We start from the raw sequence: 17,146 nt of genomic DNA, 5'->3' as shown, positions 1-17,146 counted from the left end.
ATATATATATATCTAATATAATGCAGTAGCACAAATATGAAATTTAGAGTTTTAGACTTGTATAGCAACTGTGATGTCCCAAACAAATACATGTAACATCCATTATATAGTGATCACCTGAAATCATGGTATCAAGTTATTACTAGATACTACAAACTGTCCATTTAGCAGTAAAAGCTACCATTGATGGTATTCGAAGTCTTACAACGTCAGAACAAACATCTTCTACTTAAACATGTTGCAACATTTCCCAAGTTTTACACTATATACTTCACTGCACCGTCAAAAGAGACGTGGAATAATGGAACGTGTGTTTTTAAGTGCTGACGACTCATTTTCAAATGGTGCAGAGAAGTATAGATATATTAATGCAGTGGCATACAAACTCTGCAGGCAGCATCCCTAGATACCCAATTAACAATCTAGAGCTTTTGTTCAGGTCTTGAGTGTAGTTAACAAGAAAAATGAGAATAAGAAAAGTAATAAAAACACACATAATAAACATCAAACTCTGAAAGCTGAAGGAGAGTTAAAATGAAATCACCAATTACATCGATGCAATGATTCGAATTAGCATGAGATTTGTCGAGACTAGATGAACTGCTTTTAGAAGTAAATCAGTCTATGTTCACATTGGAGTTTCGATATAGTAACATCGAAGAGATTTGTCTACTAGATGGTTAAAATGCAAGATCCCACATACGTTTCTAAAACGGATGTATGAAAACTCAGCATTGATATATTATGCTCTTATGTATTCGAGTAACTACTAGAATTACCCATCTTGCAGAATTCTGCTTTAGTAGGTTAAGGGCGTTCATGTATTCACTATTAATAGTAAACACTGACTGTCACTTGATTTCTTTTACTTGTCAGAACCTAGCCTTTTCTTATCCTGTTTAAGAACACCCTAAAAATGCTCATTAAACACAGCAAAAGGATTATTCCGAATCATCCAATAGAATATAAGAGACTGTTTAAAATTCCAGTTCTATTCGTTGCATCAGCTTTGTTAGGTTTACGATTCATCAACATAGTAGGCTTTTATCAACTCAGAAGAAAATGAGAAGCTCCAGATCAAGTTTGTCATATAAGCAGGATCATGTGTGCTCATTTTAATATTTTTGCTTGATGTATGTATGTAATAAGATGCATTGTCTTTCTGAAAGAAATCTCTTTTTAGAACATTAACCATTTGCAAGAAAATCGATATGAATCTGTTATGATCATATCAGATCCACAGTAAGTACCGATTTGTGGTAGATTTAGGTTCTCCACATTCAATACTTGCCTAATATGTAATCATTGTCCTCCTATATAGAACTAAACAATGGAAAATACAAACATCATTCCTTTCTTCATTGTAGCTGCTAACCTCTCCAATCATGAATACAACAAAAGTTTTGTCCTCCTCTTCTTCTTCTTCCTCCTTGTCCAACACTGATTGGGCATGGCTTCCTCAAAACCTGCTTTACATGGTGCTAAATAAACTCCTCCTCCTTTCTGACATAATTAAGTTTAGCAGTGTGTGTACTAATTGGCGTTCTGTTGCAAAAGGCAAGTTTAACCAACTTAAGCTCCGTCCCTATATGTACTTCAACCGAGACCTTCCTATGCTACTTATACCAAGCTTAGCAGAAAACAACGAGTTCATCCGGAGTTTATATAGCATCAACCAAGGTGAGATCTATGATCTTCACCTACAAGCTCCTTACAAGAAAAGATGTTGTGGTTCTTCTCATGGTTGGCTAATCACCCTAGATGGTGTTGCCTTCGAGGTAAACCTCATAAACCCTTTTTATTTCGGAAGTAGCAAAGGGATCATTCATCTTCCTCAGTTTTCTCCTGCCATTGACATGTACAAAGAGATTGGTGAAGGTTTCAGTTTTGAGTATGTTATATGTAAAGCTATTTTATCATCTGACCCTATTTCCTCTCCAAATGAATTTGTGGTTATGGTCATCTATGGTGAGATGAGAATGTTAGCCTTCTGGAAGCCAGGTGCTGAAATTTGGACATACATAACATGGTCTCTTCCTCAATTCTTTGATGTTATATATGTTAAAGATCATTTTCTTGCAGTTAATACCTTAGGTCAAATTTACTCATGTGAGATCAATGATGACGCAAATCCTACTTATAACTTGAGATCAATTTGTGATTCTCTTATGGGTCTATTAGGAAACTGTTGTCGTAGGTACATTGTCGAATTACCAGATAAAACTATAATGCAAGTTATAAGGATACTGAAGGCGTGCATGTGTACTATGAACGGTCCAATTCTTACTATCGGTTTCTTTATCTATAAGATGGTGGTAGATGATAATGGAAGAAATGATTGGTTATCAATTGAAACCTTGGAAGATGGTGCATTATTTTTAGGAGATAACTATTCTCTCTATGTATCTGCTTCCCAGTTCCCCGGATGCAGATCAAATTCAATCTACTTTACCGATGATTACCATGATAGTGATGCTATGCTCCTTAATCCATACCAGTTAGCTGGGCCGTTTGACATTGGTGTTTTTTTGTTGGATGAAAAGAGAATAGATAGATATTATATCCCAATGGCAGAGGAGTATCACTTCCCGCCACCTATTTGGATCCTACCAACTCTCTAGGACAGATAGCCGCGCTTATGGAGCTCCATAGAAGTAAACAAAGTTATTAAGATTACTCATAGGCCATGTTAAGGTCACTTTTTTGGCATAGAATATCAGTGTAGAACTGTAGATGTTAGTCTCCTTTGTTTAGATGGTATTGTATTTGTGGAGAAGAGTTTGTCCAAGATTGAGAATAATAAATGACAGCAGATTTTAGTCCATACATGACATATTTTCTTCCTTATCTACACTATAAACTGCTTCTGTAGGCCGAAAAAAGAGTCCTTGCTACTAGTGGAAAAAAATACCAAGAGATTGCATTGCTTACACAATGTTCACATTATGTAACTAATTACATATGACAATAAAGAAATCTTCCATGAGAAGTGCTTGTATAATTCAATTCCATCATTTAGAGATTACATGGGAACTCAGCATGTAACGGTTCTAAATCGAAAATCCTCTAAAGCTTCCTGTAATGATTTCATCATGATGGTAATTCATGGTGAAACACGGAGTTTGGCTTATTACAAGTCCGAGAATGCAACTTGGACATTCATGTATCAGCACCAACCAGTGTTCTATGACATCATAGTTCATCAAGGTTATTTCCTAGCAGTCAATTTCTGGGGTGAGGTTTATGTATGTGATGTGAAGTCCAACGTGCAGCCTAGAATCAGGCTCGTGACCGAGCCTGTGGTTGGACCGCTTGGAGAAACAATGCGAAGATACATAGTTGAGTGACTCGAATGATGGAACTACTCTTCTGCAAGCGGTTAGGTTGGTGGAGTGCTCTATGAGTAGTGGAGGTGAGCTTTTCTTAGACACCACGGGTTTAATGGTGTATAAGTTGCAAGCTTTAGATGATTTGTTGGAGTGGATTCTGGTGAAGAACATCAACGACGCAGCATTGTTCTTGGGAGATAATTACTCAACTTATGTGAAAGCTTCTGATTTCCCAGAAATCATTCCTAATTCCATTACTTCAATACTTCACTGATGATTACCATGATTCTTATACCATGTTTCACAAGCCTTACCATTTCATGGGTCATCAAGACCGCAAATAAGTACATGCAGTGAATGTAGAGCATGGTGCACCTTTTTTAAACTATGTCGTTTTATCATTTTTCGAATTCGTACCAGTATGCGTAAAAATTTACATGTTCAAAATATGAAAAATGTCAGAAGTGGGATTTGAACCCACGCCCTCGTTAGAGGACCAGAACTTGAGTCTGGCGCCTTAGACCACTCGGCCATCCTGACTTTATGATCAAAGTATCAAATTTATCTTTACTTCATTTTTAACCGCTATTTGACGCCTTTTTCAAGTTTTTTGTTTGAACTCTTTAGTATTTTCAACTCTTATATTTTTTCTTGTTGGGGGTGGGTGTTTAAGGGGTTAGAACTCCAGAACAACTTAGGATAATTCATAAAATTTGAGAATGTATAATCATTTTATATTCTTATCAACTATGTTGCTCATACTCGGGTACTCATGTCCGACATGGATACGTGTCCAAGTGTCCGACTCGACTATTTTTTGGAATTTTTTAGCCCAAAATGAAGTGTCCAAGTGTCCCACCCATGTCCAAGTGTCCCACCCATGTCCGAGTGTCGAGGATCCGACACGGGTACTTGAGGTGAAATGAAGAGTCCGAGCAACATAGCTTATCAATATACAGATTAAGGATGTACTTTTGTATTCTTTCCTCTTATAGACTTTTCATTTCTTCTTTTTACGTTTGTCAATGCATATTTTGTATCATTTTCTAATATTTTTAAATGTATATTTTTCACCAGGTACTATTAGGATTTACGAAATTCATGAGGTACCTCTACGGTTTAAAAAATTCATTTGGTAACCTTTAAGTTTGCATATAATGTACCAAATATCCTCAATGACTTACTGATTTTGATTATTTGAACTTAAATGACCCAAAATCAGATGATCCATATCCTAATTTTCCTAATATTTCATATTATGTCCAATAAAGTCTTTTAAAAGCAAACAATTTCTCTAATAGGTATTTTGGTATTAAAACTATTTGGACCGCATGAGAAAAATGGATTTATATCACTTAAAAGGACATAATTTTTGGCATAATGTGGTTAATATGCGAATTAGGTTGGGGTTCAAGTGATTTCAGATCATTTAAGTTAACATAATCAACACTAATCAATTTTTTAGGGTGTATGGTACATTATATGCAAACATAAGGGACACTCGATGAATTTCTAAGAACGCAGGGGTACTTCATGATTTTCGTAAAACCTTAAGGGTACTTGGTGAAAAATTTGTAAATTTTTTATTTTCAAAATGAGACGAATCAAATAAGACCGCACATGACGTTTTTTCCTTATATATTGAAAATGAATTTGGGAGATTTTCTTTACTTATAAATAGTGCCAAAATTAGAAATAAGAAGTATATTAAAGGACGAAAGGAGTACAATCATACAAGTGAAATTTAGAACATAGTGAAAATCTTAAACCATCAATAGGTTCTTATAGTGCAATTATAGCATACGATGTAAATTATATTAGAATATACACGTAAACTATTTAGCGCACACATGTAGACATTTGAACACAACAATTTTTTTCCGTCAAAATGGGTAAATTGTTTGAGAATAGAAAATAAACTTTTAATAATTCAAATGGCATTATATAATTTTTTATATGTTCAAAATCTATTTGTTGTTATGTATATTCAAGAGTTTTTACTAAGGATGTCAGTGGGAAAGAGTCAACTAGAAGACCAGCCCCATTCCTATCTAACTGTAGCGAGGATGTGTCTAGGTTTGGTAGGAATGGGGCGAAGATGGGGATGAAAATCGTACCCGCAATGGTTGGTGGAGCGGGTGTGGATTTTATGTTATACCCCACCCGCTCCTATCTCATTCATCTCATACCGTTCTATTTATTGAAAAACATATTTGCTGCGGCTTTGAACAGGCACAACAACAACTTTTACGACCTTTTCGGGCCATTCCGTGGTTGCAACACAAAATCATAAATGGGTGGTTTGATGGCTTTCTGGGAAAATTCAAATGGTGCGAATCACAAGAGATGCATTATATGTCGTGTCGCACCCCATAGGAAGGTTTTCGGCGAAAAATATGACGGGGACCGGAGGAGCGCTAAAACGGTCAAAATTGAAGGCTGTAAGTCACGCTTTTAGACGTCAACGGGACTCGTGTATTGAATGTCGTGGGATGCCTCTAGGGGACATGGGATGGTATATTTAGGACTCCAACTTCTTTGAACGGGCATGAAAACAACTTTTACGATCGTTTCGTGGTCATTCTGTGGCTGCACGACAAAATAATAAATGGGTCCTTTGGTGGCATTCTGAGGTAATTCAGATGATGGTGCAAAACACCAGGGATGCATCACAAGTCGTGCTGCATCCTATAGGAAGGTTTTGGGTAAAAAATATGACCGGGCCCGGAGGAGCCCTAAAAAGGTCAAGATTGAAGGCTATAAGTCAAGCACTTAGACGTCAAAATGACCCGTGCACCGAATGTAGTGGGATTACTCGAAGGTATATGGGACGGTATATTAAGAACTCTTACGACTTTGAACGGGTATAAGAACAACTTTTACGTCCGTTTTGGGGAGATTATGTGGCTGCACCACAAAATCATAAATGGGTGGTTTTATGGCTTTCTAGGGCAATTCAGATGGTGTGAACTACCCGAGATGCATTATAAGTCGTGCCGCACCCCATAGGAAGGTTTTGGGTTAAAAATATGACCGGGCCCGGAGGAGTCCAAAAACGCTCAAAATTGAAGGCTATAAGTCACGTTTTTAGACATTACGGGACCCGTACACCGAATGTCATGGGATGTCTCTATTACTTGACCCGAAAAGTTGTCATATTAGTTACGTTTTAAACAATTTCAAGGGAAAAATTGTGATCAAATACTATATCTGGTTTAGCCACTGTCCATTAATTATTTAACTTGCTCTCATTAGTCTTATATGTGTTTTATTTATTTGCGAGATTGAAAACCTGATTTAGTCCAACCCGATCTAACCCGAAATCTCATGGACTCGAGGTGGACCATACCCTATCGGACAAGGCCCATACGTAACCCGAATACAAAGTTGACCCGGTTATGACCTGGCCCATATGACCCGTTTGCCACCTCTATGAGGGACCATCCTCTGTACCTTTCCTTTAATTGACATCCAGGGATGATAATTGGGCGGAGCAGATGCGGAGGATGGTACCTCCACACCTGCATCCGCACCCGCATAAAATTCCCATCCCCACCCCACCACCCATGATGGGGGAAATTCTAGACCCATCCCCGCCTTATGAGGTATGTATTTAAACTCATCCCTACGCCACCACCGGTATGGGTACTCGTACTCATTTCGCCACTTCATCCCCTCCCCCACTACACGCGTGGGTATCCGCACCCACTTCGTACCCGTGTCATATCTACATATTTATATTTTTGCAAGATAAAATTATTATTAATATTAGTACATAAATAGAATCTTAATAATAGATATATGGAGAGGAGGCCAGAGGGAGGATATAGCATAAAATCCACATCCGCTCCACCATCCATTGTTGGTACAATTTCAATTCCCATCCTTGCCTCATCCCCGCCAAACCTAGATCCATCCCACCCCACTTGGACGGGTCTCCTACTTGAACTCCCGCCATCCCCATTTTCTACTTGTATTTTAACAAAGTTTCCTTTGGTTTATCATAAATTATTATAAAATTATCTTATATGAGATTTTGTAATATTTGTGTAATTAGAAGTATGTACTTCATTTGGTGTGTGCTAACAGCCAACTAAATAACATTGTCATTCCATGTGGTGGCAACTTTAATTTCTATTTTGTACACAAGTTATAATGTAAAACTAGTTATTAGATCCGGGCTATTCCCCGGGTAAGGAAAATTTTCATTTATTAATATTATACTTTAGAATAATAACACTTAATATCACTTACTCTAGTGGTTAAAACTTTAATATATAACCTTGAGGTCATGGGATCAAACCTTGTGCTATTCTAGTTTTTTTTTATTGTTTGTGAATTACATGGAGTAAAATACATGCTTTAGGGAGCGCCACGTGGCACCGTTCCACGTTTAGGAACGCCTTTTAATATATTAGTATAGATGAGCTCAGGTGATTTGATTGGATTAACTACTACTCCCTCTGTTTCAAAATATAATAAAGCATTCACGTTTTACGAAAATTTGTTTTGACCACAAATATCTCTCATAATATGATAGAAAAAATTATGAAAATTATATCGTTGAATACGTCTTGAAACATACTATAATACCATTATTTTTTAAAAAAAATTATCAACATAAATGGAGAGTAATTAACGATCAAAGTTCAACCTCAAACATCATACATGTCTTATATTTTGAAACGGATGAGTACAGTACTACTACTATGAAACAAAAGGCCAAGAAAAAATTTAGGATGAAGGTCTATTGAATGACCTCGTAAAGATTCATAAAACATCAATGCGATTTCGTATATGATTATAACTTATAAGGCTCCTATATCGGGTGAAGTTTCCATCTGCAGAGCCACATTTTTTTACTAGTAAAATTAAGAAATCCACTATAGTTTCCTAGCTATCAATATCAAGTTAGCGAAGCATCCCAAAATTTATATGAAACTTCAGCAATTAATGTACCATTATATAGCACTGAATATTAGACTCCTATCTGATGTGTTATTTGAACAAATAGGTCTGCACCTTTAGCTCACATTGTTCCAAGTCTCATAATTATGATGTAAACAAATTTTACAAACAAAACCATCTTAAATTAGTATAGTGACATTTCCATTATTTTTCGAATAGGGCATGTTCTCCCCAGCTTTTTTTTCAGTTCAGTTCAGTTCAATTCAGCTCTGGACAATACTTTTACTCTCACATATCACTATTCATTTCAGTTCAGTTCAATTCAGTTCAACTATTTTATACCGAAGAGAACAGACCCTAAGATTAAATATTTGGATCTTGATATATTAGGAAATACGATCATAAACTACTACTGATTTACTACTGGCATATGTCACAAATAAAGATCTTAAGGGAGTGTACATGGTTATTATTTCCATACCGAATTTTATTTCCTCTGCGTTCCTTTCTAGAATAACATGAACGAAGAATGCATGAAGGATGCAAGATAAGACAAAAGTAGATTAATATTCTAGTACCAATTAAGGTTTAATTATGGACATGATGCTTCTGCCAGTATGAATAAAGAGATCAACAAGAAATTGATTCCATATCTGCTGCAAAAAGTGCAAAATATTTTCCAATACCATCTTGCTGGGATTTCTATACAAGCAATGCCATTGATAAATGAGCAATCGTCCATCAAAAGAATGCTTTGGAACACTATAAATAAGCTTGGAAAATAAGTAGAAATATAGTAAAGTCACGTTACCGTGACAAACTATGTCTCTCACTGGTATAGTGTCTCGCTATCCTTTTGGGGAACGTAACGTTGGCAAGAGAGATCGGAAAGCAGATACTCTATAGACTAGTAAGTCACCAGGAAGTCAAGTGTTGTTAACGATCTTATCTGCCTTGATGTCCTGGCCACCCCACTTCCGCATCCGGCTAGTTGTTTCCTCCACCTGCATAGCATTTTTTATAAATCTAAACAGAACATTTCATGCAGAACAGCAGGAGACAGTAAAGTATCTTGCATATGTATTGAGACATAACGAACCATCTGCTAATAATGTTACTTCTTCCGTTTCTTATTACTTTTGCACCAAGTAGATTGGCATACTTTACCTTCAAATAAAAAAATGGCTGGCACATAAATTAAGAAAAAGAGAGGTATGAGGAGAGGGAATATAGCGTGGTACTGGTGCTAGGCAATGTACCCGCACCAAAGTTACCAATTATCATACATGGTTTGATTGCAAATAATATGACAATTTCATGCAAGGAAAGTGTTGCAGGTATTATGAAATGAATGAGGTATAACCTAGCTACATGATGAGGTCTTGTTCAGGAGTAAACAGCGTTACATCACTGGTAGTCTGGTATACATTTCCAGTGTCTATTACAGCTACCTAAGAGCTACTTCGACATTACTAGGCTTATCATATTAACTCCAACACCCAGATAAGATCTTTCAGAATTGCGCATAGGTATATAGACGCTTGCTCATCATTTTGGAGTTCGGAGTAAGATAATAATTGCAAAACCCTCATAAATAGGCCATGTCTCATAGCTGGGCTTGTCAAGCAGTAAAGATAATCAACACTAGGAGCCAAGTTTGAGGAACATAGCTCAAAAGGTCCTAGATCACATATCTGAGATATAGCAAACCATGGATTCCTACAACACCAAGGCAGCTTCATAATTTCAGGGACGTGTTACAAGTGAAAATCATGATGATTACCAATTATGGAGCATGATTTATGCTCATGACAGGTGACACAAAGGACTGCTTCAAGTTTCAAATTTGAACTCAATGTTAATTTTGCATGCTTTAGACCTAAAAGTCTAAAGAACCATCAAGTGATTAAGCATATCAGATTATCAAGCATCTTACACTTGTAGTTAGTGTGAAGTTTTAATGCAATAGATAATTATATTTGGTCACAGTCGTTACTGATAACAGTTTCCAACTGAAATAAAATTTGAAGGTTTTAGAACATATTTTACCCAATTTAAGCAAAGTCGAACTTTCAGAAAGGCAAACAGGATACTCGTGGAAATGAAAGCTGTATCAAGCTCACCTCTTTTGTCCAGTTTGTTCGGTAGCAAATGAAGAGTAGAATTAAGGTCTGCAATATAGTTCCAGCTATCATGCCCACCCAAATACCCTGTCATTGAAGCAATAAATTTCAGGGACTAAGTGGAATTGCCAGAGAAAAAAATGGCCATAAGCGCAAAAGGAAAGGAAGAAGATCAGTACCATAACTCCATAATCAGCTACATAGCCAAGAATGTATCCAAGAGGGAGCCCAAATACATAATAGCAAGCTAGGTTTATATATGCCACAAGAGCTTGCCATCCCCCTCCAACAGCAACGCCTACAAACATTACTCGAAACTTTTAATTAAATAAAGATTAAAGAAGCAGGTTGTGGAAGAGTACATTTTTATGAGGGACGTGTGAGGAAAAGTCAAATGTCAGTTAAATACCTGAAATGACAGGTTGCACACTGTTAAGAACCATTGTCACTCCAAGAAGCCAAGCTAATTTAGAAACTGCTTGCTGCAATTCTTTGCTATCAGTGTAAATAACAGCAATAGAGTCTCTCGCAACAAGGATGAGGACCATGCACAAAAGCCCGATGAGGAGGGACTGGAAAACTGTAACATAGACACTATATTTTGCTGCCCTTGGATGCTGCAACCCGAGTTCATTTGATACACGAACACTAATGGTAAAACATTAAAGATCACTTCAGAATCAAAACTACTATATCCTGTAGCCACTTATGCCTTTCTAACTGTTTTAAAAAGAAAATAAAAACTGTAGCAGATCTAGAAATAGCAATTTTTTATCTAGATGGCTGCTATTCATTCTGAAGAGTATTATTGCGGAATCTGCCAATTTCTATGACATAGTATAAACTAAAAGAGATAAGTCCCTATCGTAGCAAAAAAAAAGAAAGAGGAGTTCTGATGAGGAACTGACCAATTACCTTATAGCAGCATTTATACCAATGAATATCATAGCTTCTATTCCATTCACATTCATGCTGAAACAAAAATAAGAGAATTGCATCAAAAACTTTGTTTTCAGAAACAAGAAATATGTAGTAACTATTTATCATGTGCTGTCAAATAAAAACTATTTATCATGGAAGATCCAATATACAACTGGTTTATCTTCTTAAAAGTTGCTGCACCCTAGAAACTACTTGATACAACTAGGGCTACAAATATCAGAAAAAGAATATGGAATTCATTAAGTTCATCATTTAACTTAAATATACACTCCAAGTGATCAAGTATTAGGAAGCTGCACAAGGATTTAATTAAGACTGTCATAAATTAAAATATGGTATAAACTTATTGCTCGAATAGGGTGAGCAACTCACCAGATAGAAAGGGACCCCACAGCAATCACAGCATTTGCAAGGTGACCAGCAAGGAGTGTGATGCTCATCATATACCAGAGTTCAAGGCAAAGCATCACAGCAGAGGCAACTGAAAGTCTTACAAAAGCCCACATCTCGCTGAAAGCCAACCATGAGAACCCTGACCAAGCATCCTTGCACCAGCCAATAACATAAACCACTTGGGCAATTGTAATCATCCAGCTTGTGATGTTGAAAGCTGCTGCAGCCCCCAGCAGACCCCAACCAAATACAGAAATGAAAAGATAGAGGAGGACAACATGTTCGATTAGAGCAATAAATCCAATCCAAGCCAGTACATCAACCTTGCTTTGAGCTTGCAGAAACTTTTGAGTTGGAAAATTGAAAGCCAGTGAGAATAACTGTGGTATGGTAAGGAGCGTGAATTGTCCAGCAAGATTAGCAATAGCATGGTCCTGTCCTAAAAATATTAACATTGGTGCAGCGAAGATGTAAATTGGCAAGAGTACAAGACAGCTGATCGATAAAATAATCCAGGAGCGTTGCATGTAAATTCCAAGCATATAAACTTGCCCTGCTCCAAAGGCTTGGCCACACAATGTCTCAAGTGCACTCCCCATACCAAGCTACAATCAAACAATTTCGGTCCATTAATATCTTCAAAGATACATTTCAATAAAAACTATATTACGATAGTCTATTCATCTAGTAATAAAAGAAAATGTTCGTTAACAAAGATAAAACAAGATAAGCATTGGACTTTTGCAGGTATATAGCCCCAAGTGAGGTGATCACTGATCAGAGGGCAACTGGCCAGCGGTAACAATGCAAATTGGGTAGAAAAAGGCCCAATCTTCATGTCCATCCCCAAGTTGTTACCATATCACCCGAGAGTGCATGCGATTGTCTGTTTCTAATATCGCCATATATCCCAACTAATTACTTGATGGTAAGTATTTCTTTCCAAATTCCAACACATGTTGCTATAAAATTTATACATGTACATGTGAACCTTCAATGCTATGATACTCAAAAGTAACTACTTGTCTATGATAGAAGGGTTAATTGGCTAGAACAACACTAACTATGCTTCAAGTGCACGGAGCAGCACAATCTTTGACGGGTGCAATGCGTAGCATGAAATTTGACACGAGGTGCAACCAATAGCATAAATGTGACCGGAGTACGGGGATTCCATCGGAGTTATGGAATCTTCATTATTTATTTATTTTAGAAAACTTGACGTTGTATAACCTTTTGAATTTAATAATCATCCAGTATATGGCCTTCAGATACACCATTATTAATTTATTATAGAGACCTTACAAATTACTCTCTCCAATTTTCATAGTGTATACACTTAGTTAATCTATGGTGTCCCTCCTTGTGATCTGTCACATTTCAGAAATAATCAGTAATTAATTGTTACTCAAAAGTGACACCGGAATGGAACTAATTACTTTTGAATATCAATGCAATGACAAACAAACTTGAAATTGTGTGCATAACTATCTCTTTTTAGGGAAAGGCTAGTCATCGACTCTTAATTTAAATCATAAAAAGACATGAGACACATGTTGATTAATAATTATCACTCTACCACATTTGAACATTCAATTTACCTCCTAAATATACAATCAATAGACAATGACACCTAAAAATACAAGAAGAATTAAACAATATTGGAGATTATGACTAGCAAAACTTGTATAGATAGTTGTCTTCAAAAAAGCAAGAGAGATTCATAAGAAACCATGAATAATGGTAAGGCTGACATATCACACCTGTAGTCCTTACCAACTAAGTTACGTGACATGCTTTAATAATAATTATTGCTACTAGTGCATCAACATATCAGTATAAATTTATGAAAGAAAAAGGCAACTTTTTGCCACATTTGATACAAAAATCATTGTTGAGGACGTCAATGAAACCTATATCATTCTCACTAGAATCTCTAAATGGGGCCCACATGTAGCAAAAACAGATGGCTCTTTTGTTAAGATTTCGTTGGACATTAGAGATTCAGAGTATTAGTTCGTAGAACTGTAATTTCTGTAGAGTTTCAATTCTTCGGAAGCGCCAAATCTTGTTTGGCTAAAAGCACAAAAGTTGCAGAGTTTCTGTATTTGTTGTAGAGAGTTCTATTCACTTACGTAGAACTAAATAGAAAACTTGCTAAATTCCTCCATTGTTTACGACAACCAAACAACTCCATATATTTCTAATTACCACGAAATCAGATATTTTAAATTTTTCAACCAAACGACCACTTATTTACGTCCAACATCTTCACCATCATAATTAAAGACAACAACCATATCAACAATCTATCTTAATCAGTCGTATAATAAAAAAACAACCAAAGTCAACATAATCAAAGTTATAATTAATTACACCTCATTTGGCTCATTAACCACAAAATCGACGACACTAACCCTAATCACTCACAATCAGTAGCATAATTAAGTAATAAATCAATTGACGAATGAAATTTCTACATGCAATTCGGAACGATCCTACGTCGAACACAACAACAACAACAACAACAAGTCATAATCAAAGCGAAGAAAACACAAAGAGAGAAAGAGTGCGAGAGATAGAATGTAAACCATGAATCCGAAGGAGAAAGCGCCGATAACAGAGAGAGAAATAGATACAGCAGAGAGTTCAAGCTCGCCGAGATGACCTACAAAAATGTTAGTGAGAGAATTACTAGCGTACTGACAAAGTATGTTAAACACCAATGGAGCAGCAATCTTCCATAACTTCAATGATTCAATCCAGAACACCGACGCCGCCTCTTTCACGCTATTCACATCTGCGTAATCTCCGGCGTCTCCGACTACAACGCCATCGTTTCGTGCCTCCGATCTCTCATTGCCGACGACGTCGTTCAACAATGGTGCCTCCATTTTCTCTCTCCTCCACTATCTCGTTCTCTCTCTATATAGTAGTATATGATGTTTATACTGTTCATTTAAGTAGGTGAAGATGAAAGCAATTTGTTGGAGTTTTCAGGGGAGTTAGTTGGAGGCTGTAGGGCGTAGTCTGAGGAGTGTCACGTGGATTTTCATTCGCATGAAAAAATCTTATGTCACGGTTTGAATTCTTTTGTTGATTACTTTTACTAATTATCTCATTTTTTTTAGGGTTAATCAGGTAAATATAGCAGTATCCCGATTCCTGAATTATCGGACCTGCGTGATTTTATTTTCAAATTTTCGCATTTCGTTGTGTGTATTTAGAATTAGGGTTAATGTCCCCCCAAACCAGAAGGAATTAGGGTAAATGTGCAATTCGACTTTTTGTCTTGGACCTAGCCACACTAACATTAGTGTGCAATTGTTTGTGGATCAAAGTTATTTATTTGACATATTGATTTTTTATATATAGTTACTTCTTATAATTCAAAAATTATTAAAACAAACGGTCTAATTTTAATATAAAAGTACACCTATTTACTAAATAAATTAAACTAGTTACTGAAAGAAATTATCCTAGTTACTATTGGAATTAATTGTCTCTTTAATATTGGGCTTACCATTTCCTACTTTTAATTTAAAAATAGGTAGTCTCTTACGCGATAAACTCTTCAAAATTATATTAATCTACCATAATCCAACATATATAATGATAAGTTTTTTCCGTCACCCTTTTTTTTACATTATAGCCTTGTTCTCTCTCACCTTATCTTCAGTTCAGTTTATTTTCAATCAGTTCAGTTCAGTTTCTAATTTATTTCTGTGATAATAAAACAATGATAATTATTATTATTATTACATTATAATTATTTTATCATATTATTATTATTAGTAGTAGTATTAGTATTAATACTAATATTAATATTAATATTAATAGTAAAATTAATATTATTATATTATTATTAATTAAATAATATTTTCATTATTACAATTATTATATGTAACATATTATATTGTTAAATTATATTAGATTACTATTTACTATTTATATTGTATATTGTATATAGTATTGTATTGTATTGTATTGTATTGTATTGTATTGTATTGTATTGTATATATTGTATTGATTGTATTGTATTGTATTGTATTGTATTGTATTGTATTGTATTGTATTGTATTGTATTGTATTGTATTGTATTGTATTGTATTGTATTGTATTGTATTGTATTGTATTGTATTGTATGTATTGTATTGTATTGTATTGTATTGTATTGTATTGTATTGTATTGTATTGTATTGTATTGTATTGTATTGTATTGTATTGTATTGTATTGTATTGTATTGTATTGTATTGTATTTATATGGTTACTAGTTTACTACTATTATTTATTTTATTAATTAATGATAGCTAAATTATTATCATTATTATTAGTTATAATTTAGTTCAGTTGCAATCAGTTCAGTTCAGCTTAGTTCAGTTGCAATCAGTTCACTTCAGTTGTTTTATGTCGAAGAGAACATGTCCTTAGTTTATTATAATGAAAATTGTATCTTATAATATAGTAACATTTTTCTCACATAGTCACCCTTGTATATCTATTGTTTTTATCATGATGACTTTTTTTTTCATAAATTACATGTACTACCGTAGCATTAGGTTAGGTCCACACTAAATGTGGTGTGGACTAGGTCCATATATAAGATTTTTCGGTAATAGTCTGAGCATTTTCTTTTTATATTTGTTTTAAATTAGCTAGTTTGAGCACTTTCAATGTTAACATTGTCCCACCAAAACTATATAATTTCTTTTACATTCTTTTTGGCTCACATCCACTAAAATAATAGGATTTTTTTTTGTCCTAAACTATCTTTAACAATATTGTTTTGCAAATGCAAAAGAACAAATAGTCATGTGAGATCTTATTGAATGTGTCACAAAATAATTAATTAATAATATTAATGATAAAATCTGACTCTATTGAAGAGCTTTTGTAAGATCATATTGACTTATGTAGTACAGAATTAAAAGATAAAAAATAATTCCTTTTTTTAAAGGGGAATGTAAAAATAATACCCTTTCTTTTACGGGAATGTAAAATTAATACTAGTAATGCAATAATAACCTTCACATAAAATGGAAGGAATAACTAATAATATTAGGCAAAGAAATTCTTAGAGATTGGAAATAGTACGGAAAAATCGTGCATCTCAAAAAGGGAATAAGTCTTGTTTTGTTTATTTTAGTTATTGTCCGGGAGATGCCACGGGTCATAACGTATTGTTGATTTATGATTTTTTAATAAAATTAATTGAATTACATGTCCATATATCAGCGTATACATTTAAATAACACATGACGACCTTCAATGCTTCATAATTTTCAATTAGTATTGAGTACCGGTTTCATAATAAATTTATTGTGATATCACTCACTTTGCAAAATGGGCCACCCTTTTAAGTCAAAATAAGTAATTTTTAAACAAAGAATAGTTGTTTATCTTAAATGAGTTACTTATATATAAGTAAAAATGACTCGTTTAGCTTAAAT

The 17,146-nt window shown here is 34.9% G+C and overlaps 2 protein-coding genes and 1 non-coding gene across 3 annotated transcripts; 1 reads left to right on the top strand and 2 right to left on the bottom strand.

Annotated features, from left to right (window-relative positions):
- The first annotated feature begins 1,385 nt into the window (after nt 1-1,385).
- Nucleotides 1,386-2,627, top strand: LOC104888606 (F-box protein At2g17690). Its single transcript, XM_010673630.3, has one exon. The coding sequence runs from the start codon at nt 1,386-1,388 to the stop codon at nt 2,619-2,621; it is 1,236 nt and encodes a 411-aa protein (XP_010671932.2). The 3' UTR covers nt 2,622-2,627.
- Nucleotides 2,628-3,785: 1,158 nt separating this feature from the next.
- TRNAL-CAA (transfer RNA leucine (anticodon CAA)) lies at nt 3,786-3,869 on the bottom strand. The gene has a single exon. It is a non-coding gene; the product is annotated as a tRNA-Leu (tRNA).
- A 4,990-nt stretch (nt 3,870-8,859) lies between these two features.
- On the bottom strand, nt 8,860-14,930 carry LOC104888393 (protein DETOXIFICATION 35). Its single transcript, XM_010673351.3, has 7 exons — nt 14,287-14,930; nt 11,675-12,300; nt 11,276-11,332; nt 10,770-11,008; nt 10,540-10,658; nt 10,361-10,447; nt 8,860-9,241 (listed from the first exon to the last, which is right to left on the bottom strand). The coding sequence occupies exons 1-7, from the start codon at nt 14,587-14,589 to the stop codon at nt 9,164-9,166; spliced, it is 1,509 nt and encodes a 502-aa protein (XP_010671653.2). The 5' UTR covers nt 14,590-14,930; the 3' UTR covers nt 8,860-9,163.
- Nucleotides 14,931-17,146: the final 2,216 nt, after the last annotated feature.

This window comes from Beta vulgaris, chromosome 3 (assembly GCF_026745355.1).
Source record: "Beta vulgaris subsp. vulgaris cultivar EL10 chromosome 3, EL10.2, whole genome shotgun sequence".
NCBI classification, from domain to species: domain Eukaryota; kingdom Viridiplantae; phylum Streptophyta; class Magnoliopsida; order Caryophyllales; family Amaranthaceae; genus Beta; species Beta vulgaris.
Note: the sequence above shows the minus strand (reverse complement) of the source record. Positions and strands in the feature narration are given on the sequence as shown.

Coding starts and splice junctions, on each gene's coding strand:
- LOC104888606 (XM_010673630.3), top strand. CDS start 1,386: ATGAATACAACAAAAGTTTTGTCCTCCTCTTCTTCTTCTTCCTCCTTG.
- LOC104888393 (XM_010673351.3), bottom strand. CDS start 14,589: ATGGAGGCACCATTGTTGAACGACGTCGTCGGCAATGAGAGATCGGAG. Junction 11,009..11,275: donor GGTATAAATGCTGCTATAAG/GTAATTGGTCAG, acceptor TTTTACCATTAG/TGTTCGTGTATCAAATGAAC. Junction 10,448..10,539: donor TAGCTGATTATGGAGTTATG/GTACTGATCTTC, acceptor CTTCAATGACAG/GGTATTTGGGTGGGCATGAT.